General features: G+C 44.0%; 1 protein-coding gene across 1 annotated transcript in view; it reads left to right on the forward strand.

The window, feature by feature from the left end:
- Positions 1-16,940, forward strand: part of XPR1 (xenotropic and polytropic retrovirus receptor 1) — a 103,606-nt gene that overhangs the window by 44,733 nt on the left and 41,933 nt on the right. Inside the window, exon 2 of the mRNA XM_008636114.2 lies at positions 16,631-16,732. Coding sequence (XP_008634336.1) covers positions 16,631-16,732 — 102 coding nt within the window. The remainder of the gene's footprint in view (positions 1-16,630; positions 16,733-16,940) is intronic.

The following is a 16,940-nucleotide window of genomic DNA, read 5'->3' on the forward strand; positions in this document are numbered from 1 at the left end:
TCAGTTCTCCAGTTCCTCCATCATTTCTGTGCCTGCTCTGCTCCGCTGGCTGTTCTCCTGACCTCTGGTGAAATGAGGGCTGGGGGTTGTGTGAGCTCTGTGGTCACCCATAGGTTTGTGGGCAGCAGCGCAAATGGACGCAAACACTCCCACCACAGCTGCTCAGAGCTTTCTGTGTTTCGGCAGCGTTTGGGGCGGCTCACCCCGGCCCATTAATGAACACTGCAGTGAGGCACAACTTGGTTCATTGAGACTTTGTTAAAGACTTGTTAAAGGAAGTCAGGTTTCATAGCTAATGGCACTGGAATATCTATCAGCATATGTCTTTTGACAGCATTACCGTTTCAGGCTCTGAAAATGATGTAACTATTTTAGTATAATAAAATAATTACAATTTTCAGAGAGGAATCTAGGGCAGTAGGCTACGGTTCATAAAAACACTTGCTTTGGCAAACATTTTACCACTCAAAATAAAAAGCAATTATTTAAAATTATAAAATCTCTTTTGCACAAAGTTGCAAACCTTATTTTAAGTACTGGCAGCGTTCCTGAATGTGTCTGAGTACACCATCACCTCTATGCAACATAGTTTAACTCTTGTCAGATTTGCCTACTCGAAACTTGGTTGTGAATATTTTAAACATGGGCTGTTGCTGTTAAGTCTTTACTGCTAGTTGTAGAGGTGGCATGTATTTATACTACAGTTGCGGGAAAAGAGTTTATTTTTCATCTTTCAATGCTAATGGAGCTGCTAATGAGGAGAGATACATAGTTTGTGGGTATCCAAAGAACAATTCGCAGGTCACTCCTTAAGTAGTATTACACAACATGCTAATAAGGCATGCTAGGTGGATGTGCTGGTGGCTCTTTAATTGCAAATAGCAGAAACAAACCCAAAATGATAAAATCTTTGCTGTTAGCTGCAAAAATGCTTTCGCATAAAATGTCACTTGCTATAAATTCCTGAAATTTGCTCTTTTACAATAAGCACGAATGATGCCCATCAGTTCAGCAGCAGCCGCTCACTCAGCTTGGTCTTTTCAAGCTTGCTCTTAAGAAGCGAGTCTGACTGAACGTTCAGTGCCTTTGGTGCGGAGGCTGCCCGTGTGCCGCTGGGTTCCGTGCCTTGTGGGTGTCCCCGTGTCCTGCAAAGAGCCCCCTGATGCCCACAGCGCCGGCTGAGCCCGCTGCTCCGTGTGCCGGGGCTGCTCCCGTGGCACAGGTATCCGTACATCCCTGAGAAAGGGAAACCTGCAGCTTTTCCAATCAATCATTGCAGTTCCCTTTAAATGTGGTTGCGTTTTATTCTGCACCACTGTTCCTCGCAGCCTTTGGCGCCTTGCGCTGATGTCTTCTCTCGTGCTCGTGCTATACAAACCTCGTAGGCTGGGTATATCAACACCATACTGACCTTTTGGATATCAGCGTGATTACAGCAAATGCTCAGCTCGGTCCTGGTTACAAATTTCAGATGTTGTTTAGAGTCCCTGTCTGTATGAAGAATGTATTTCATCCCAGAGAGAGGTTCTTCTCAGACTTGCTTCTGTCCCGTGTTTCATGTGTGTGACAGCCTGCAAGTGCTTGTCAGAAAAATGAAACACTTGCCCCCAAAAATCATAGTTTTTCACTCCCCCCGAGTCTGTCCCTTACGGAAAACACTCTGTCTTGGCCTGTGGTGCAGGCTGTTTCCTTTGTGCCAGCTGTTCTTCTTGGAGTAGTCTCTAAATTCAGGATGACTTCTTTCTGTGTCTCAGAGGTTAAGGCAGACACATCAACAGATGCTTGGTTAAGTTTACATCCCATTCCCAGGACGCTCCTTTGGTGTGAAATGCAGTTATCCTTCATCCAGCTGAATTTGAGATGACAACAATAGTGGAAGTTCTCACCTCTGGAGAGCAAAGATCCGACAAAGCTTTTGGTGGAGCACCTATCAGTACCGTTTGGGGCTGGTTTTTTTTTTTCACAAAGAGTTGTTGGAATCCTTCTGGCATCCCCATGTTGTATTTCTGCTGAATCCTGACTGTTTTGTCATCTGCATGCTACCTGCCATGTGGCACATTTCATATACTTGTTTGGCAAAGGAGAGGAAAATACATCCATGTTCTGCTTTAAAAATAGTGCCGCCGTCTGTAAGACCACTTGTGTTGTGTGGGGGGATTGCCGTGCTAACACTGTCTCTGGAGGCAGATTGATAGCTACAGAATTGCAGTTTCGGGCTGTGTGTGTGTGAATCAAGTGATAAAACAGCCAAGAAACCTGAAAATTAATTCATATGTTCTGTGTAAGTTTGCAGGGTGGGGGAGCTTTAATCTTTTGGACTACTTTTTGGTTAAAAATTACCATTATTTCAGAGGAAGGGCAAGAAGCTTCATGAGAAGCTAAGGTGACTCCAGTGGGCCAAAAGAGGTGGCTGAGAGCTCGTTTAGCAGGAATAGAGGCTGTGTTTCTAATGCAGGGTAACGGAGACCGAACCAGAAACGAGTAACTCTTGTTGGCAGCAGGACCAAGCGCAGCATCAGCAGCTTCCCTCCCCAGAGCCACAGAGGGCAGGCACACGAGTAGTATTGCTGTCACGTGTACATTTGTCTGTATATTGGAAACCAGGCTGGTTCAGTGTTGGCAAACAGGAAGGGTTTTCAGTTTGAGACTTATCTTTGAGGTTAGTTGTGAGCTTTGTCCTCCAGGAAGCTCTGTGTGCATGGATATGGACATTTTCTTGTGTCTCTGGCTGATATTTCCACTTCATTCATTCCATCCTGTCCCTCCTAACCCACCCCTGTGTTCTTTAATGACTGTAATGAATTAATGATTTTATGTAAATGTGGTGTTTGATGGACTGAGGAGGTGTGCCTTGGGACTTGTTTAAGCTGTCACTTAGGAAATGCATCATCTGCTTCATGTTTTCTGCAATTGCACTCGGTTTGATTTTTCCTTTCCTTCCTTTCCCTCTTCTCTAATTCTTTTCCCCCTCAAAACAGTTCTTTAAGCATGTTTAGACCTTTTGCCTGGATTTAGAGGATTTAATTCTATTTTTCCGCCTCTGTGTCCTACCCCCCTTATTTTCCACCCTAAATGTAAAGGGAAAAAAGCAACCATCCCTACATTACATACCTGATTGCTATTCAGTTCCCAGGGGAGAGGCACTGAGAGCTAAATGCAAGGGCTGGAGGTCTGGGCTCTCTGGTTAGATTCACTGAATGTCACTAATTAGAGCAGAGTAGCCACTTACATATTTATTCATGTTTCAGAACAGTTGGTGAATCAATTGAGTGAATGAACTGGGGCAGCTTCTGTTCTTCTTGTGTTGAGTTTGCTGAAGGACCGACCCCCAAACCCTATATGCTTAACCCCCAACTCTGCTGAGGTTGGTTCTTTGTGCCTTGCTGGTATAGACCGGCATGGATGTAACAAAACTTCACTTCTGTGTGACTTTTAGATGATGCTTTTTCCACTCCCCCGTCTTCTGCTGCTGAAAAGGAGCTGATTCCAGCCTCTGAAATACTTGCCAAAAATAAAAAAAATTATTCTGGTGAGACGAAAGTGATGCTACCTTTAAGGCCATCCTCGCCATTCTTGATGGATTAATTTGCCTAAAGCTTAAATTAAAATCCTTGCAGGACTTGAAATGAGGACAGCAGCCACTTGTGCTGCTGCACGAACAAACCGGCACAGAAGAACCTTGCAGTGCACGGTGGATTTTTTTAGACGGTGCAGATGGATTTCCCCTGTAAACACCTTGAAGTGTTGCCTTTCACCAAAATCCTGTCTGAATTTAGCTCCTAATTGATAATAGCTCATTTACGTGGTGGGAGCAGGCTGGTGACAGCCTCCTGGTCCCCCCTCGCTGGGAGATTTGCATTCCATCTGCTCTGGCTGTTGATTAGCAGCATGCCGGCTACATGAGCAGTGCTTCTGGATGCTGCGGTCATCTGTTGCGATAAAATTCTTCTGTGAGGGCACAGCCACAGAGCTCGGAGCATGGTTAGGGCAGCGAGGAGAACCATTCTGGGGGTTGCTGCTCCGGGTGGTTTGGCTGGAACGTGCATGGCTGGCTCCAGGTTTCCTGGAGCACGGCAAAAGCTTTCCAAGCCCTGGTGGACAGGACTCCGAGCTCCTCCCTGCCTCCTGCAGCTGCAGTTTGGAGTGCCCGTCTCTCCCATTCCAGCTGTACCACCCACACTTCAAATAAGGATCAGCCTTTAATTTTACAGGTTTGCAAAGAAAAAGGCTTCAAGTCAACCACAGCTTCAAAGTGGGCAGTGTCTTGTCAGCTGGTGCCTGGCAAAGTTGCTGCGTACACAGCACACAGGTTTCTGTGGGAAGATATCCATAGATGATTTATTCAAGTTTATTGAAAGTACTGTTGCTCTGTCCGTTTGCACAACTGATACTGCAACTGGGACTTAAATTTAGGCTTTTTGCCACTGTCACGAATAGGGGCAAAATAGAATTAAATGTGGTGGCTCTGTGACACGTCCTTTGAAATGTAAATAAGAAGTGACTTAGGAAGTTGGGCTATTGGGTTTTTTACCCTCAGCATACTTCGGGTTTGTGTTTGGATGCAAAACCTTTCCGTTGGCAGTTACTTCTGCAGTTTGTGTATTCCCTTCCCACCAGGTTTTGTTCGGGAAGTGATAGAAATTACTGAATGGTTCCTTTTGCCTTTTTATTTACCAAGTGCCAGCAGTGCTGTGCATTGAGCCTGGGGGAAATGCGGGGGGGAAGTCACATGCCTCTCAATCTTTCTGCTCATTTGGGGTGTAAAAATCCTTTTCAGTTCCAGTCTGGCAGGGATAGTCCAAGTGGAGATACCCAGCCCATGTGGTTTCTGGCTAGGGACTTGTGCTGTGCAAAATGAAAGAGATTTACTTGGAAAACAGACAAACAAACAAGTGCAGTCGTGGTCTCTGCTGCATTTCAGTCTTAAACTAAAATTACGCCTGGAACACAGTACCTCTGTTGAGGAGTTGAAGTGGGCATAGACTTCCAAATCAATCCCTTTGAAAGACTATCTTCTCTCCCCTTGAAGGAAGGACATTTGAACTGGAGCTTATTCCTTCCATGTACTTAAATCATAGCAAAGTGGCATCTGAGGAATGCTGCCTTTGCTTGAATTGGATTTAAACAAGCCCTTCAAGTGCAGGGTTGAGAAGAAGGGAAGGCAAGGGGTGCTACCTGAGCGTGTGTTTAGAAGAAAACAGCTCCAAACTTGTGGGGACCTGCAATGGAGAGCTTCTGCTTATCTAGAATTTACCACAGTGTCTCCGGGCGTGCTTCAATCCATGTGTTTTAATTAATCCAGCAGGGTAGGGCTCAGCTGGGTGGCTGTGCACTGTGTGAGCAAGGAGGAATATAACCTTGGGTAGGCTTTGTAGTGTTGTGGAGAGGATCCTACAACATCTGTTGCTGTAATAGTGTAAGAACTAAAGCAGAAGAATTACTGCCCTGAGTGGAGAAGCACCTACCTTAATGTTAGTTTGCTGGTGTTTTAGCTAGAATTATATCATTGGAAAAGAAAAATATTGTTTTAAACTGTGCTAAATGTTTAGGAAGATGCTGTTGTAAACATTTATGAGAACTAACAATCTGTTCTGTTCCTGAACATGGTCTGACTGTAAGGCCCTCTGGTAAAATCTTGCACAGAGCCACTCTCGAGCCCTGTGTCATTTTTCTGAGTTACCTCTGAAATGTATTTTTCTTCATCTGATAACTGCTTGCTTATTATCTTCTTGCTAACTGTTTGCCTTTACTAGCTAGTAAAATAAAAAAGGAAAAATGAATTTGAGTAATGTTCGCTCCCTGGGGGGAAATTAAGCCATTGAGAGCATGTTTGAAGTAGGTTTGTCTTTGTACCATGTGCTCGCTGTACTCCATATAGGGAGCCTGTTGTTGGTTCTGCATCATTTGTTTTGTCTTTCTAGTTGCTCTTGATATTAATTGAAGTCTTTCCCAAGACACAGTTCTGTTAATCTTCCTTTTGTCATTTCCCTCCTCCTCCTGCCCCCAAGATCTCCAGTGAACATGCTCTCCTGTGTCTGAAAAGAGCTCTAAAAGTACCATTGTTGTTGCTTTTTTAATGGTGATGGTCCATTTATTCACCTGTTTTGGTTTTTTTCCACCAGTGCTAGTGTTTCTAATTGTTTGCTTAGCATCTGAATGTTATATGTGCTGTAATTGTTTTAAGGATGCAAATAGTTTCCTGGAGTGATGGGTATATGTCTCTTCACAGCTCCAATTATGCAAAATGTTTTCAATTAGCTGTAATTCCCTTCCCTGCCTCCCCCCAGACACACGGAGCTGAGCAGGGTCTCTCCAGGGACGCCGGTGTGCTTTGCTGGAGCAGCCTTTCCCCTTCCACATCGCATCCTGTCCCGGCAGCCTGAGGATCAGGAAGCACACTCTGCTACTCCTTTTGTTTTTCAGAAGTTAAAATGCTATTAACCACACCACTTCCCTGAAAGTTTTCAGTGTCTCGAAGGAGGAGATATTCACTCTGTCTTTTGAATCCCACAATTTTGCCATCAGCGATGGAAACAAACGACCATCCTGAACTGCAGAGCTTTTCCTTGAGCTTCTCCCTTGCTGTGCAGAGCCACAGCAAGTAGTAAAGTGCTTTCTACAGTTCTGGTGCCACGCAAAGGGGGATGCTTTAGATGGTCTGATGGCTAAACGTGAAAGGGCAGTTTCTGGGGTGTCTTTGCACAGAACAGTTGCCAAGAGTTGACCAAAATGTTCCTGTAAGCTTTGAGGTGGTTCTGGCTGAGGTCACCACCTCCATGTCTGGTGGAAGGTGCCCATGACAGAGGGGTTGGAACGAGATGGTCTTTCAGGTCCTTTCCAACCCAAACCATTCCATGATGATGATGTACAGTGACAGAGGACAAGGAGAAAGCAGAGGAGTTTCCTGACAGAAAGAGTTGTTGGATGGAAGCTTTATTGAAAAAGGATTGTGGGTGTGGGTTGTGTTTGCTTAGGTAACGCAGAGGAGAGGTCCATGCCTTCTGCCTCATACGAAAAAGATTCCTGCCTTCAAAACAAAGCTAACTCTGGCTTGCTGATGAATCACAGAATTATCTGCAGCAGGATGAAGTAACTGAGTTTAAATGCCTTCATCCCTCAAAAGAAATACTTTGAAGCCCTCTAAACACTTTGTCTGTAGTTGGAGTATACTTTTCTTCCTATTCTGCCTCAAAGTGACCTCACTGCTTGTTGTAGGCCTTATCTTGGCCCCTAATTCTTACTCCCTGCCTGACAGAATCCATCAGGGAACTGAGGAGGTCGAGACTCACCTTTTCCAGCCAATCCTCATGTGTTTGCTGGGTGCAAGGACTCAGAGAAGTGCTTGAGTCCAAAGCAAGATTTTGTAAAAACTGATTTGATGCCTTCTGTGTTACTCATCAATCAGGAAGGGTGGGTCCAGTGTACAGGTCCAGTTCTTGCAGCTATTGAAGCCCTCCCCAAGAAAAGCGAGCTGGGCTTGGTCCTACAGCATGCATGCAGAGCTTGGACAGGGCATGGCTTTAATGCTGAAATACAGCATTTCTTAAAGCTCTCAGAGTGTATATCCTGCTGCTGGCCACCTGCAAGTCTTGATGAAGAGCAGAGCTGCTTAGATTTCCCAGTCTCAGTTGGACGAGTGTGGCCAGGGCGCAGTGGCTGGTGGTGCAGGTGATCAGGCTGGTGGTGATCTGCTTGTCGGGCTGCCCTTGCAGGGATGGCTTTATCACTGGGAGAATGCTGATAGGATCTGAGCCTCTTGTTACAGCATAAATTAGCACTTCTCTTGCTGCATTTGCTCATGCACAACCTGATATTGCCAGCAATTTAAAAAGAAAAATCAAATGTACGTATACTCTGTAGAGTATATTGGGTGGAGGGAGAGAGGGAAAGAAAGTGGGGGAGAAAGCACTGAAAGAACAAGACTTAAACTCTATTTCAAGATGGTTCTGCCCTGCATTTGTCTTGTTCATCAGATGTGTGGGTGACAGTTCAAGTCTGTCATCAGACCCAGCAGAAGATGCCCCTGAAGGATGTCTATGGAGGGGACAGTGGCCATTCTGTCCAAGAGTACCTTGATCAAGGCATTGTCCATTTCAAAGGTCCAGCTTGCATAACAAAATGTTGCTGCAATCACTTGTGTAACTCCACGTCACAGCGAATTCTCAGTTTACTTTGTTTTCCAACTTTTGTTTTCTTCTTTTAAGCATTTTACATTTTTACACCAAAACAAAGTATTTGAGGGGACTCTGAGCAACCTGGTCTAGTTGAAGGTGTCCCTGTTCTTTGCAGGGGAGTTGGCCTAGGTGGCCTTTAAAGGTCCCTTCCAACCCAAACCATTCTGCAATTCTGTGATTTTTATTTCTATGCAAAATTGCTTAAAGCAGACTGAAATATCCCAAAAATGTTTGAACATCAGCTGTGCTGGAGTACACAGAATTAGCCAGTTTGCATCCAAGCTAGGGATGGCTTTTCCCCACGAGGGTGTGGTGAGAGAGTTGGAGAAGGCAGGACTGGAGGCACACATGGTGCTGGAGCCTTGGCAGGAGGGGAGGTGCCGCTGAGAGACCAAAGCCTGGATGCGTTCAATCTGCTTTAATTTAATAATCCAGACTTTTCCTGTCTTCATATCAAGGGTATGGGCACGTGAATCCAACTCCAGTGAGCTTCTCCAATGTCACCTTGTCAGCTGAGCTGTGGGGTAATGCCTTGAGTCATCTCCTGCCACAGGAGAGATGCAGGGCCAAGCAGGTGATGTGATATTCCAGTTAAATCAGTCTAACAGGCCGCTGCTGCCAGAGGGGGAATCTCCCTCTCACTGCCTCCTCCCTGCATGCAAGGAGCTCTTTCAGAGGGCTAAACCACAGGAAACGACTTTATTGATCAGCTAGGTTTGTAATGCCTTTTAGTTTCAATGCTGGGTAGTTCTTTAAGTACCAGATTAACTTCCCAAACTGGTTCACTGTGGTCTTGGATGGGCAGCAGCACCAGAGCAAGGAAAAGGGCATCGTGTGTGTGTCTAGGAGAGGGCATAAAGGACAGCCATAACTACTGCTAAAATTCCTCAGAACTCCTTCTCCATGTGGTGTTCCTAGGGAAAACTTAGTACATACAAGGCTTAAAAGTGCACTGTATCAAATTCCTTGAACTGGCTGTAATCTCAGTTTTGTTTTAATTCTTCTCCTCTTGGTGGTTATGTCAGATGTTCTGACAGTTTCTGTGCACTTTTAATGAGAAGGTAATTGTTGCTGCTCAGTGAAATTTTGGAAGTAAAACTATGCAAGCTGGAGGCTCAATAAAAGGAGCATAAACAGTCATTTTATTATGAAGCTTTATTTCCTGACAGAAACCTTTTTTGCTTGATTAAAATATTCACGATATCGAATTTACATCTTTCTTGATAAATAAGAATGCACATTAAAGAAGATTATAAATTTTCCTCCTATTTCTCTTTCCATGCCACCTTCCACCTTCATTCAGGAGATGGGGCAGAGCAAGAATATTTGTGGGTCTGAGGGTGAGGGATCTCTGCTGTATTCAGCACTATTTGAGTTTCCTTTGAGTGCCTCTTGCTGCTGCATTTCCGGTCCCCATTGTCTCCATGGGCTTCCAAGGTCTTCTCCCCGTGGATGTCCCCAGTGTTTTAGCACTGCTTTGGGAGCTGGCCTGGACCTCTACAGCTTGGGGTGATCTTGCCCTGCCTTTCCTGGAGCAATATTTGTTAAAGTGTTGCTTGGCTAAAAGGTCAGGAGCACTTGTCCAGTTAATCAGCAGAGGGTTTGCTAAATCCACGGAGCTCTGCCAGGCTGAAGGGAGGGGTGGGGAAGGTGTCTGTATAGAAAAACTGAAGTTTGAACTCTGAGCATCTGAATTTATATCAATAATTCTGTTATTGGTTTTCCATGCTGCTGTGTGCTCTTCTTTTATATTTTTCTTCTTGGTTTAAGGACCAAATTGGGCGTCCTTATTTCCATCCATGTGTTTTAGCAGAAGGAAGATATTTTTCAGGCAGGTTTGTAGCTGCATTAAACACAGCCATGCTTATTTACTTGAGGTCCATCCAGGTACTGCTAAGCTTTTTATTTGGTGGCCCTGTCGCTGATGAAAAGGGAAGAAAGATCATCTTGGCTGCAGCATTGCTCAGACCGAAGGCTGATGAAGAGGGAATGGATGGCAGCACTGAACTGCTGTCTCACGTAGCATCAGCCAGAGGTGCAGGGGCCAGTTTGGATCTTGCCTGTGAGAGGCTGGAATATCTCTGCTTTCCTTAACCTCTGGTGCGTTATCTGCGGTATGGCTGTTTGTGCAACCGTAATTGCTGCTGTCTTGTCTTGTTTTGGTGAAAAGCAGCACTGGAGGCAGCAGGTGAGCAGCTGGAGGAGGGTGCAGGTGCGTTGTGTAAGCCAGGAATGTCCCGCTGTGGTCCTGGCAATCCCACAAAGCTGTTGGATCTCCGTTTGCATCGCTGGCTCTTCGTCACAACCCAGCATACATGGCCTGGACAGGTTCTGGTATGTACCAGCTGAGTAACTCAACCCTGGTGTTCTCCATTCTTTGTCTGGGAGTAAAGGTCAACATGAAATTTGACCCTCAAAAACCTGCTGACTGTCTTTCCTTCGCCCCGGGGTGTGTGGCAGTATTTTCTGGTCTGGCTTATTGGGAGACTTCTGCAAAAACACATATAGATCTTTACTTTCTTTCTTGAAAAGAGAGGAATTTCAAGACGGTTGTTAACCAGGGAAAGCAGGTATTGAGTGCAGGTATTGAGCGGGTATTGATGTCTCCTGGCATCCAGGTCTGTCATCCTGTATTATCATCAATATTTTTATGGTAGGTTTTGAAATATTACTGGGCATTTGTGCTGCTTTTCTTTAAATTTTTGATTTTTTTTTTTTTTCTGTGGCAAGTTTCTGCCTAGCTGTCCTTCAAATCTGAGGTACCACGTAAGCCTCAGTTTTATAATTCTGCTGGGAGTAGTGAATCTCCTAATGGTACAGACATGAAGCATTAGTGACTCCCCTGGAACAGCTGACAAAGACTAGCACTGCCTTCCTTGCTTGCAGAAGGACGGATTATGAGTGCTGGATGCTTGTTTAAGGAACAGCACCTGTAGGGCAGCTGTGCAGCCGCCCTGCAGACTGCAAAACTTGACACTTGAGCTGTCTTCTCACATGTGGCTACTGCACTGCCTGGTTTTTCTGCACCTGAAGACACAGTTCATACCAGGACGCTGTCATTGCTTTAGAATCTGTGTTTACAGAGTCACAAATATAAATAATTTATAATAGACGCTTGGTTGGATGTCTAGCTTGTAGGCATGTTGTGGAGGCTGCTTTTCCTTTCCAGCTAAACAAACCATCTGTAAGAATCTGGCTGGTTTCCTTGTAAGATTTCAGTGATGCAGTCTAAAAAATAAGGATTTTTACCAATCTGAAAATTGTCGTTTCTAAAGGTATTTTGAAATAGATTTTGTTCTTTCTGGGTTAATCGGTAAAAACAATGAAATGGTGAACCAAAACCTGAGAGAACTTGTGTTGGTGACCTGCAGCAGTTCTTGCCCCCTCCTTCCCCAGCCCACACATAAAATCTGCATGTGCAGGCAATGCCAGCCTCATTTGCTACCTGAGTGGTCATTTTTCATTGCTAGGTTTAAGGCAATAATTTAATAACCAGATCTAATTTGGGCTGAAGGATTCATTAAATGGAGAGCTGACCAGCTCATCTGTGATGGCTCAGAAAACCAGGTATATCCTGCTTTGAATTTTCTTGACCTTTTTTTTTTTTTTCTTAGTATCAACTACCTCATGAAGCTTCTTCCCTGATGGTTTTACAATGTTTTAATTCGAGGTCCGCTTTTGGTCGATGGAATAAATTCCATAAGAGATGCACACCATTACATGGGCAGTTTGCAGCTCAGGTGTTAGGGTGGAATAACATGAATGCAAATGTTCCTTTATTTGCAAGCAGGGTTGGCTTCCTCCCTCTTCCTACAGCAAGAATAAGTCCTAGGAAGAAATTTCTATAGCTGTACTTACAGCACTTAAATTTGGTACAAGCAAACTTTTATTTGCTACAAGATGGGACATAAAAGCGCATGGTGAGTAATTAATTTACTGAAAGTTTCAGTGAACGATCCAATTTCCAGCTGACCCAAGTGTGGCTTTCTGTTGTGAGAAAGGGAGTTGCCTCGTGGAAAAAGCTTTCCTTTGGAAAAATACCCCAATAAACAGGAGTTTAGAAGTACATTAGAAGTACAAAGGTAATCTTTGTCCTTGCATTTATGGGCTCCACAGTTTGATTTTTTTACCTGCAGATTTCACTGTACTGTGTAAAAGGTTGGGGAAACTAGGATCTTGGTGCTGCAGATCTGTCAAGGGTGTGAGAGAATTGTGATGGTTGAGCAGACAGACAAAGCTGATGGGATTTTGGAGACAGATAGATGTTTTCATTGTAGTGACCCACTTCCTAGCGTTTTGAGTAGCAATAGAAGTGGCTTTTTCTTCTTTTTTTCCCTAGTGTGCCACTGGGCCTAGAAGCATAAGCAGTTACTGTCTTTATAGAAACAAGAAAGCTATCATTTAAATCTTGTTAATTTTTCATACCACAGTTCTGCTGTAGTCCTAGTTGAGCACTGGGTACAGGGTGTGGGAAAATGTAAAAATGTAGTGTATTCACAGTGGTGCTGATGTTACACTTGTGATCTCCTGTTCAGTATTATTTGATGTGTTTAATGCCAATGTTGAGCGTGATTTTTATTTTTATTTCACTGACTAGATTTCAGATCCCTCCTCATAAATCAAATTGCCTCCTTTCTAGCTGGGGTGTTGAAATAACATTACTCAGATAAAGCTGTTTTGTGGCAAACAGAAGGTGATTCAGAGAACTACACCTGTGTTGATCACATAACAAAGCTAATCAATCTTCTTTAATTAAATGTCCTTTAAAATTCAGCATGATGAAGAGTAGAGGAGTTATTAAAAATGATTACTTTTAGAGGGCACTGCTCTAACAAAGAAAACTTTTACTGGTGTGTTCTTGCAAGGGAGGGAGTGAGCAGAGGTGCCTGGGATGCTGATCATTTGTTTATATGCTACAGCTGCAGAAAATGAGAAATTAAATCAACAGTTGAGAGGAGAAGTGAGAAATGAGTGCTTGGGGCAACTTAGGAATGCAGTTTGGATATTAATTTTTCAACTTCCAAGTTCTACTGTAGGTGTGCCAACATCTGAGCTCTCTGTAAACCTGAAGATGTGGCATGGGGGGGGAGTACCTCCAGATTGCTGCTGGGTTGGGCTTTGCAAGTACAAGCAAGAGACTTGCAGGCTTCCTGTGGGTTTTTTTGTTCAGGCCAGGGAATCTGGAGGAAGATGAGGTCGGGAAGCTGCAGTATTGATCAGACTGTCTTCTTGGCAGCCTCGTTCATGGCAGCTCCGCAGAGCTGAGGGTGAATGGAGTGTTAAGGCTATAGGAAAAGAACAAAAGGAAGGTTAGGCCGGCCCTCGTTGGCAGCAGGAGCTGGATGCCTTTTAGAAGCAGCCCCTGTTGTCATGGAGCTCCCGAACCCAAGGCCGGGTTCTGGCGCTGTGATTTTCCCACGGCAAAGCGCGTGGTCCTGTCCTAGCCTTGGGGGGAAATAAATAAAGGCAGCAGCCTTGGCAGCACTTCTCTGTTATTGGAGCTCAGGGGCTGGAGTGCAGCGGGACCGGGACCAAAGGGAAACCTTTTCTTCACAGACATTCCTAATTTTTATTTTATTTTTTTTTTTTTAAGGCTGGCATCTACCCTGGTCTGCAAAATACTTTATATAAGGCGGTGTTTGACATTTGGAGAAGGATTTTGAATAGTTTATATAGAACTTGCTCTCCTCTGAGTCAGCAACGTTTTGAGGTTCAGCTAGAGACCTGAATTCCTAATCTCAAGGATTTTGGAAGGGCTTCCAGTAGTAGTTGGTTTGTGTTCAAAGCCCATTTTCCTCTTCTAAACTTTAGATTATGGTCAAACTGTTCAACACACTTATTTGTAATTTCTTGAACTAGTCAGTAATTTACAAAACAAGATCTTTACTGTGATATTTGGCATAGATTGTTAGTGTAATGCTATGTTGCTTTACTGAGCTTTTTGCTATCTTAGAAGGTGCTATTTTGCTTGTATAGAAATATTCATACTTGACTTTATGGACAAAAAGTATTTTCCATGCTTGAAGAGATTTTTTTTTTTTCCCTTCATCCTTTGTTAGTTCCAGTGTCTGTAGTATAAAAGCTTGTTTGGTCTTACTGTTATTCTGTGAATGTACTGAAACATAGCAACAGGCAATGGCAAAAAGCTTTGGTGTTTCCAAAGCAGGGAAGCAGTGAGCCTCTGTGCTTTTATTTCTTTATGACTTATTTTTAAGTGCAGGAAATGATGGTTTTCCCATGTCAGAAAGCATCTCTAGGTAAACTTTTCTCCTAGACATGGGTAAACTCTTTGGGCTGGGCAATTCTCCTTTCAGGCCCATCCTTAGGAGTCAGCTCTGGTTTGGTACCTCCTGATTACTATTATTTGAAAAGTTTCAGGCAGCTAATGAGTAATAAAATCTCTGCATTTTAAGTATTGCATAGTAATTTCTGCCGCTTCACCCCCTGTTTGTGCTTTGCTGTTGGGTGAAGGATTTAGAAGTCTTGGAGGCAAGTTCAGATCAGCCTTACTGGGAGGGCCCCGGGGTGGGATGTTGTGACTGCAGTTGGGAGTCAGCAGCCCTGGAGCAGAGTTATTTTCTGTCCCTGTGGCGTTCCAGCTGCCCGCAAGGAGGGATCCGTGTGGGAGCTCTCTGTGGAGTGGGAATGCTCATTCTTGGTCCAGAGCCCTCGAGCAGGGTTGGAGTGACACCTCGGGGCTGCTGCGGTTCTCCGTCAGCAAAGAGGAGCCCAAGCCCTGTCATTCTAGGGTTTGTTTGCTCCAGGGAGGGAGCCTCATCCTCGGGAGTAGCTGCAGAGCTGCAAGTATAATGATTGGCTAAGAAAGGAACCCTGGGAGCCAAAACTTGGGAGTTTGGAACAAGCTTTGGAGCCCTTGAGAATTCTTCTCTACAAGCTCTTGGGTGGTGGAGTTGTAAACACCAGGCATCTGTGCAGAACTGGTTATTTTCTCTCTGTTTACTCCTTAAAGTATCATCAAACTCCAAAAGAAGACAGACTTCTTCTAGGGTTGCCCCTGCACTGCAGTTTTGGGTTGTGTTCTTTACTCTTTCCATAGCATCTCTTAAAAATGGTGCTGAAGTGTGCGTAGGTTTGTGGTGCTTAATATCAGAGTACAAACAAAAAACATCAGAAAAACCTATATGTTGAAATTTTGTATTTAAATATTCTCTTGAGGTTGGTTTTACCTAGAAATTAATCCCAAAAGAAAAAGATTCCTTGGTTGTGACAGTCCAATATGTGAACAAAACTTCTGTGCAGTCATTTGTCTTCTCAATTTGACAGCGTGTATTTCAACGTCTGTTTGAATCTGGTAGAATCAGCACCCCTGGAAGTGTTCAAAAAACATGTGGATGTGTCACCTGGGGACATGGTTTAGTGGTGGGCTTGGCAGTGCTGGGTTAGTGATTGGCTTCAGTCATCTTAATCCGACCGTAAGCAACTCCGTGGTTCTGTGGTCTATTTCTGAACGTTATTGAGACCATAATAAAGTCTTAATTTTCCTGTTTGTTTTAACACTAACCCTTGCAATCCGTGAGAGTGTGTGAAGATTCAGGGGCTGTAACTATGGGAGGGTATGAAGAGTCTGCTTTGCTTCAGCATTAGGAACATTTGGTTTTTGACAGGACTGAAATTGGTAATTATAGCCTGTCTTGAATTTTTTTTTTTTTTTACTCATTAAACGAATTTCTTAATTACTAGAAAATGCATTCTGTCTTTGAGATTCTGCACAGTATTTTTTATAACAACAAGGTGACCAAATTGCTGCTTTAATTTCAGGTTTTGACTTTAATTATGGAATTGTATGTAGTTCTTGCAAAAGAATTAAAACTGTCCCAGAGCAGTGGGGCGAAGGAGAGTTGTGGATCTGATCACAATCAATATAATTAGGCCTTTTCCTTTCAGCTTTGCTTATGAGAGAAAGTTTTTCTTTTCCAGCAGGGAAGCTCCCACACAGTTTTCTGTATGGATTTTAGTTTGCTGTGATGCTGGGTTTGTTTTTGAAGGATTACCCTGACGAGAATGTGGGAATGGTGCCTGAAGTCAGTGAGTCCCCTGGAAGATAAAAATCTGGTGCTTTCCTTCTGAATACAAATGTTTGCTAAGCTGGAGTGAGCGCTTCTGGTCAGCTTTGGTCTTCAAACACAAGCTGGGTTAGGAAGTGAAAATGAAGCTCGTGAGACCTGGAATGGCACTTGAAGGATCAAAAAAGGTGATGGGAACTTTGGTCAGGGTGCTGTTACTGCTGATACGAGTGTGTCCCTCTCTGTCTTGGTGCAATGCCTTGTACAAGCAAAGATGTGCCCCTTGAGCCCTTTGGGCTTGGTTGTTCTCCTTTCTGTGCATGACAAAGATGGTGGATTTATGCTGAAGAACTATTTCCATGGCAGCCATTTGTAAAGGTGTTCCTGTGTCCTTCTGTTACAACTTCTTTGGTTTTCTATTTTGTTTGGTAGACACAGATGAGGACACGGTGAAAAGATGTTTTGCCACGTTTGAAGAGAAATTCTTCCAAACCTGTGAGAAAGAACTTGCCAAAATCAACATTTTCTATTCAGGTAAGGTGCTTATTTGTGTGTATTTGTGGAAAATTCAACAACAGAAAAAGGGCCTGAAGGTCCCAAACTTTCAGGATAATCACAGTGGTGGTGCAGGTCTACCATCAGGTAATTAGAGGGCGGGTTTGTTTGGAAAACTGCTCTGGTTTAGTCACAGATGTGGAGCTAAGCCCTGGTATTTGGGTGGAGGGAGAATGAGTGGCAGGTT

This window comes from Corvus brachyrhynchos, unplaced genomic scaffold (assembly GCF_000691975.1).
Source record: "Corvus brachyrhynchos isolate BGI_N302 unplaced genomic scaffold, ASM69197v1 scaffold466, whole genome shotgun sequence".
Lineage (NCBI taxonomy): Eukaryota > Metazoa > Chordata > Aves > Passeriformes > Corvidae > Corvus > Corvus brachyrhynchos.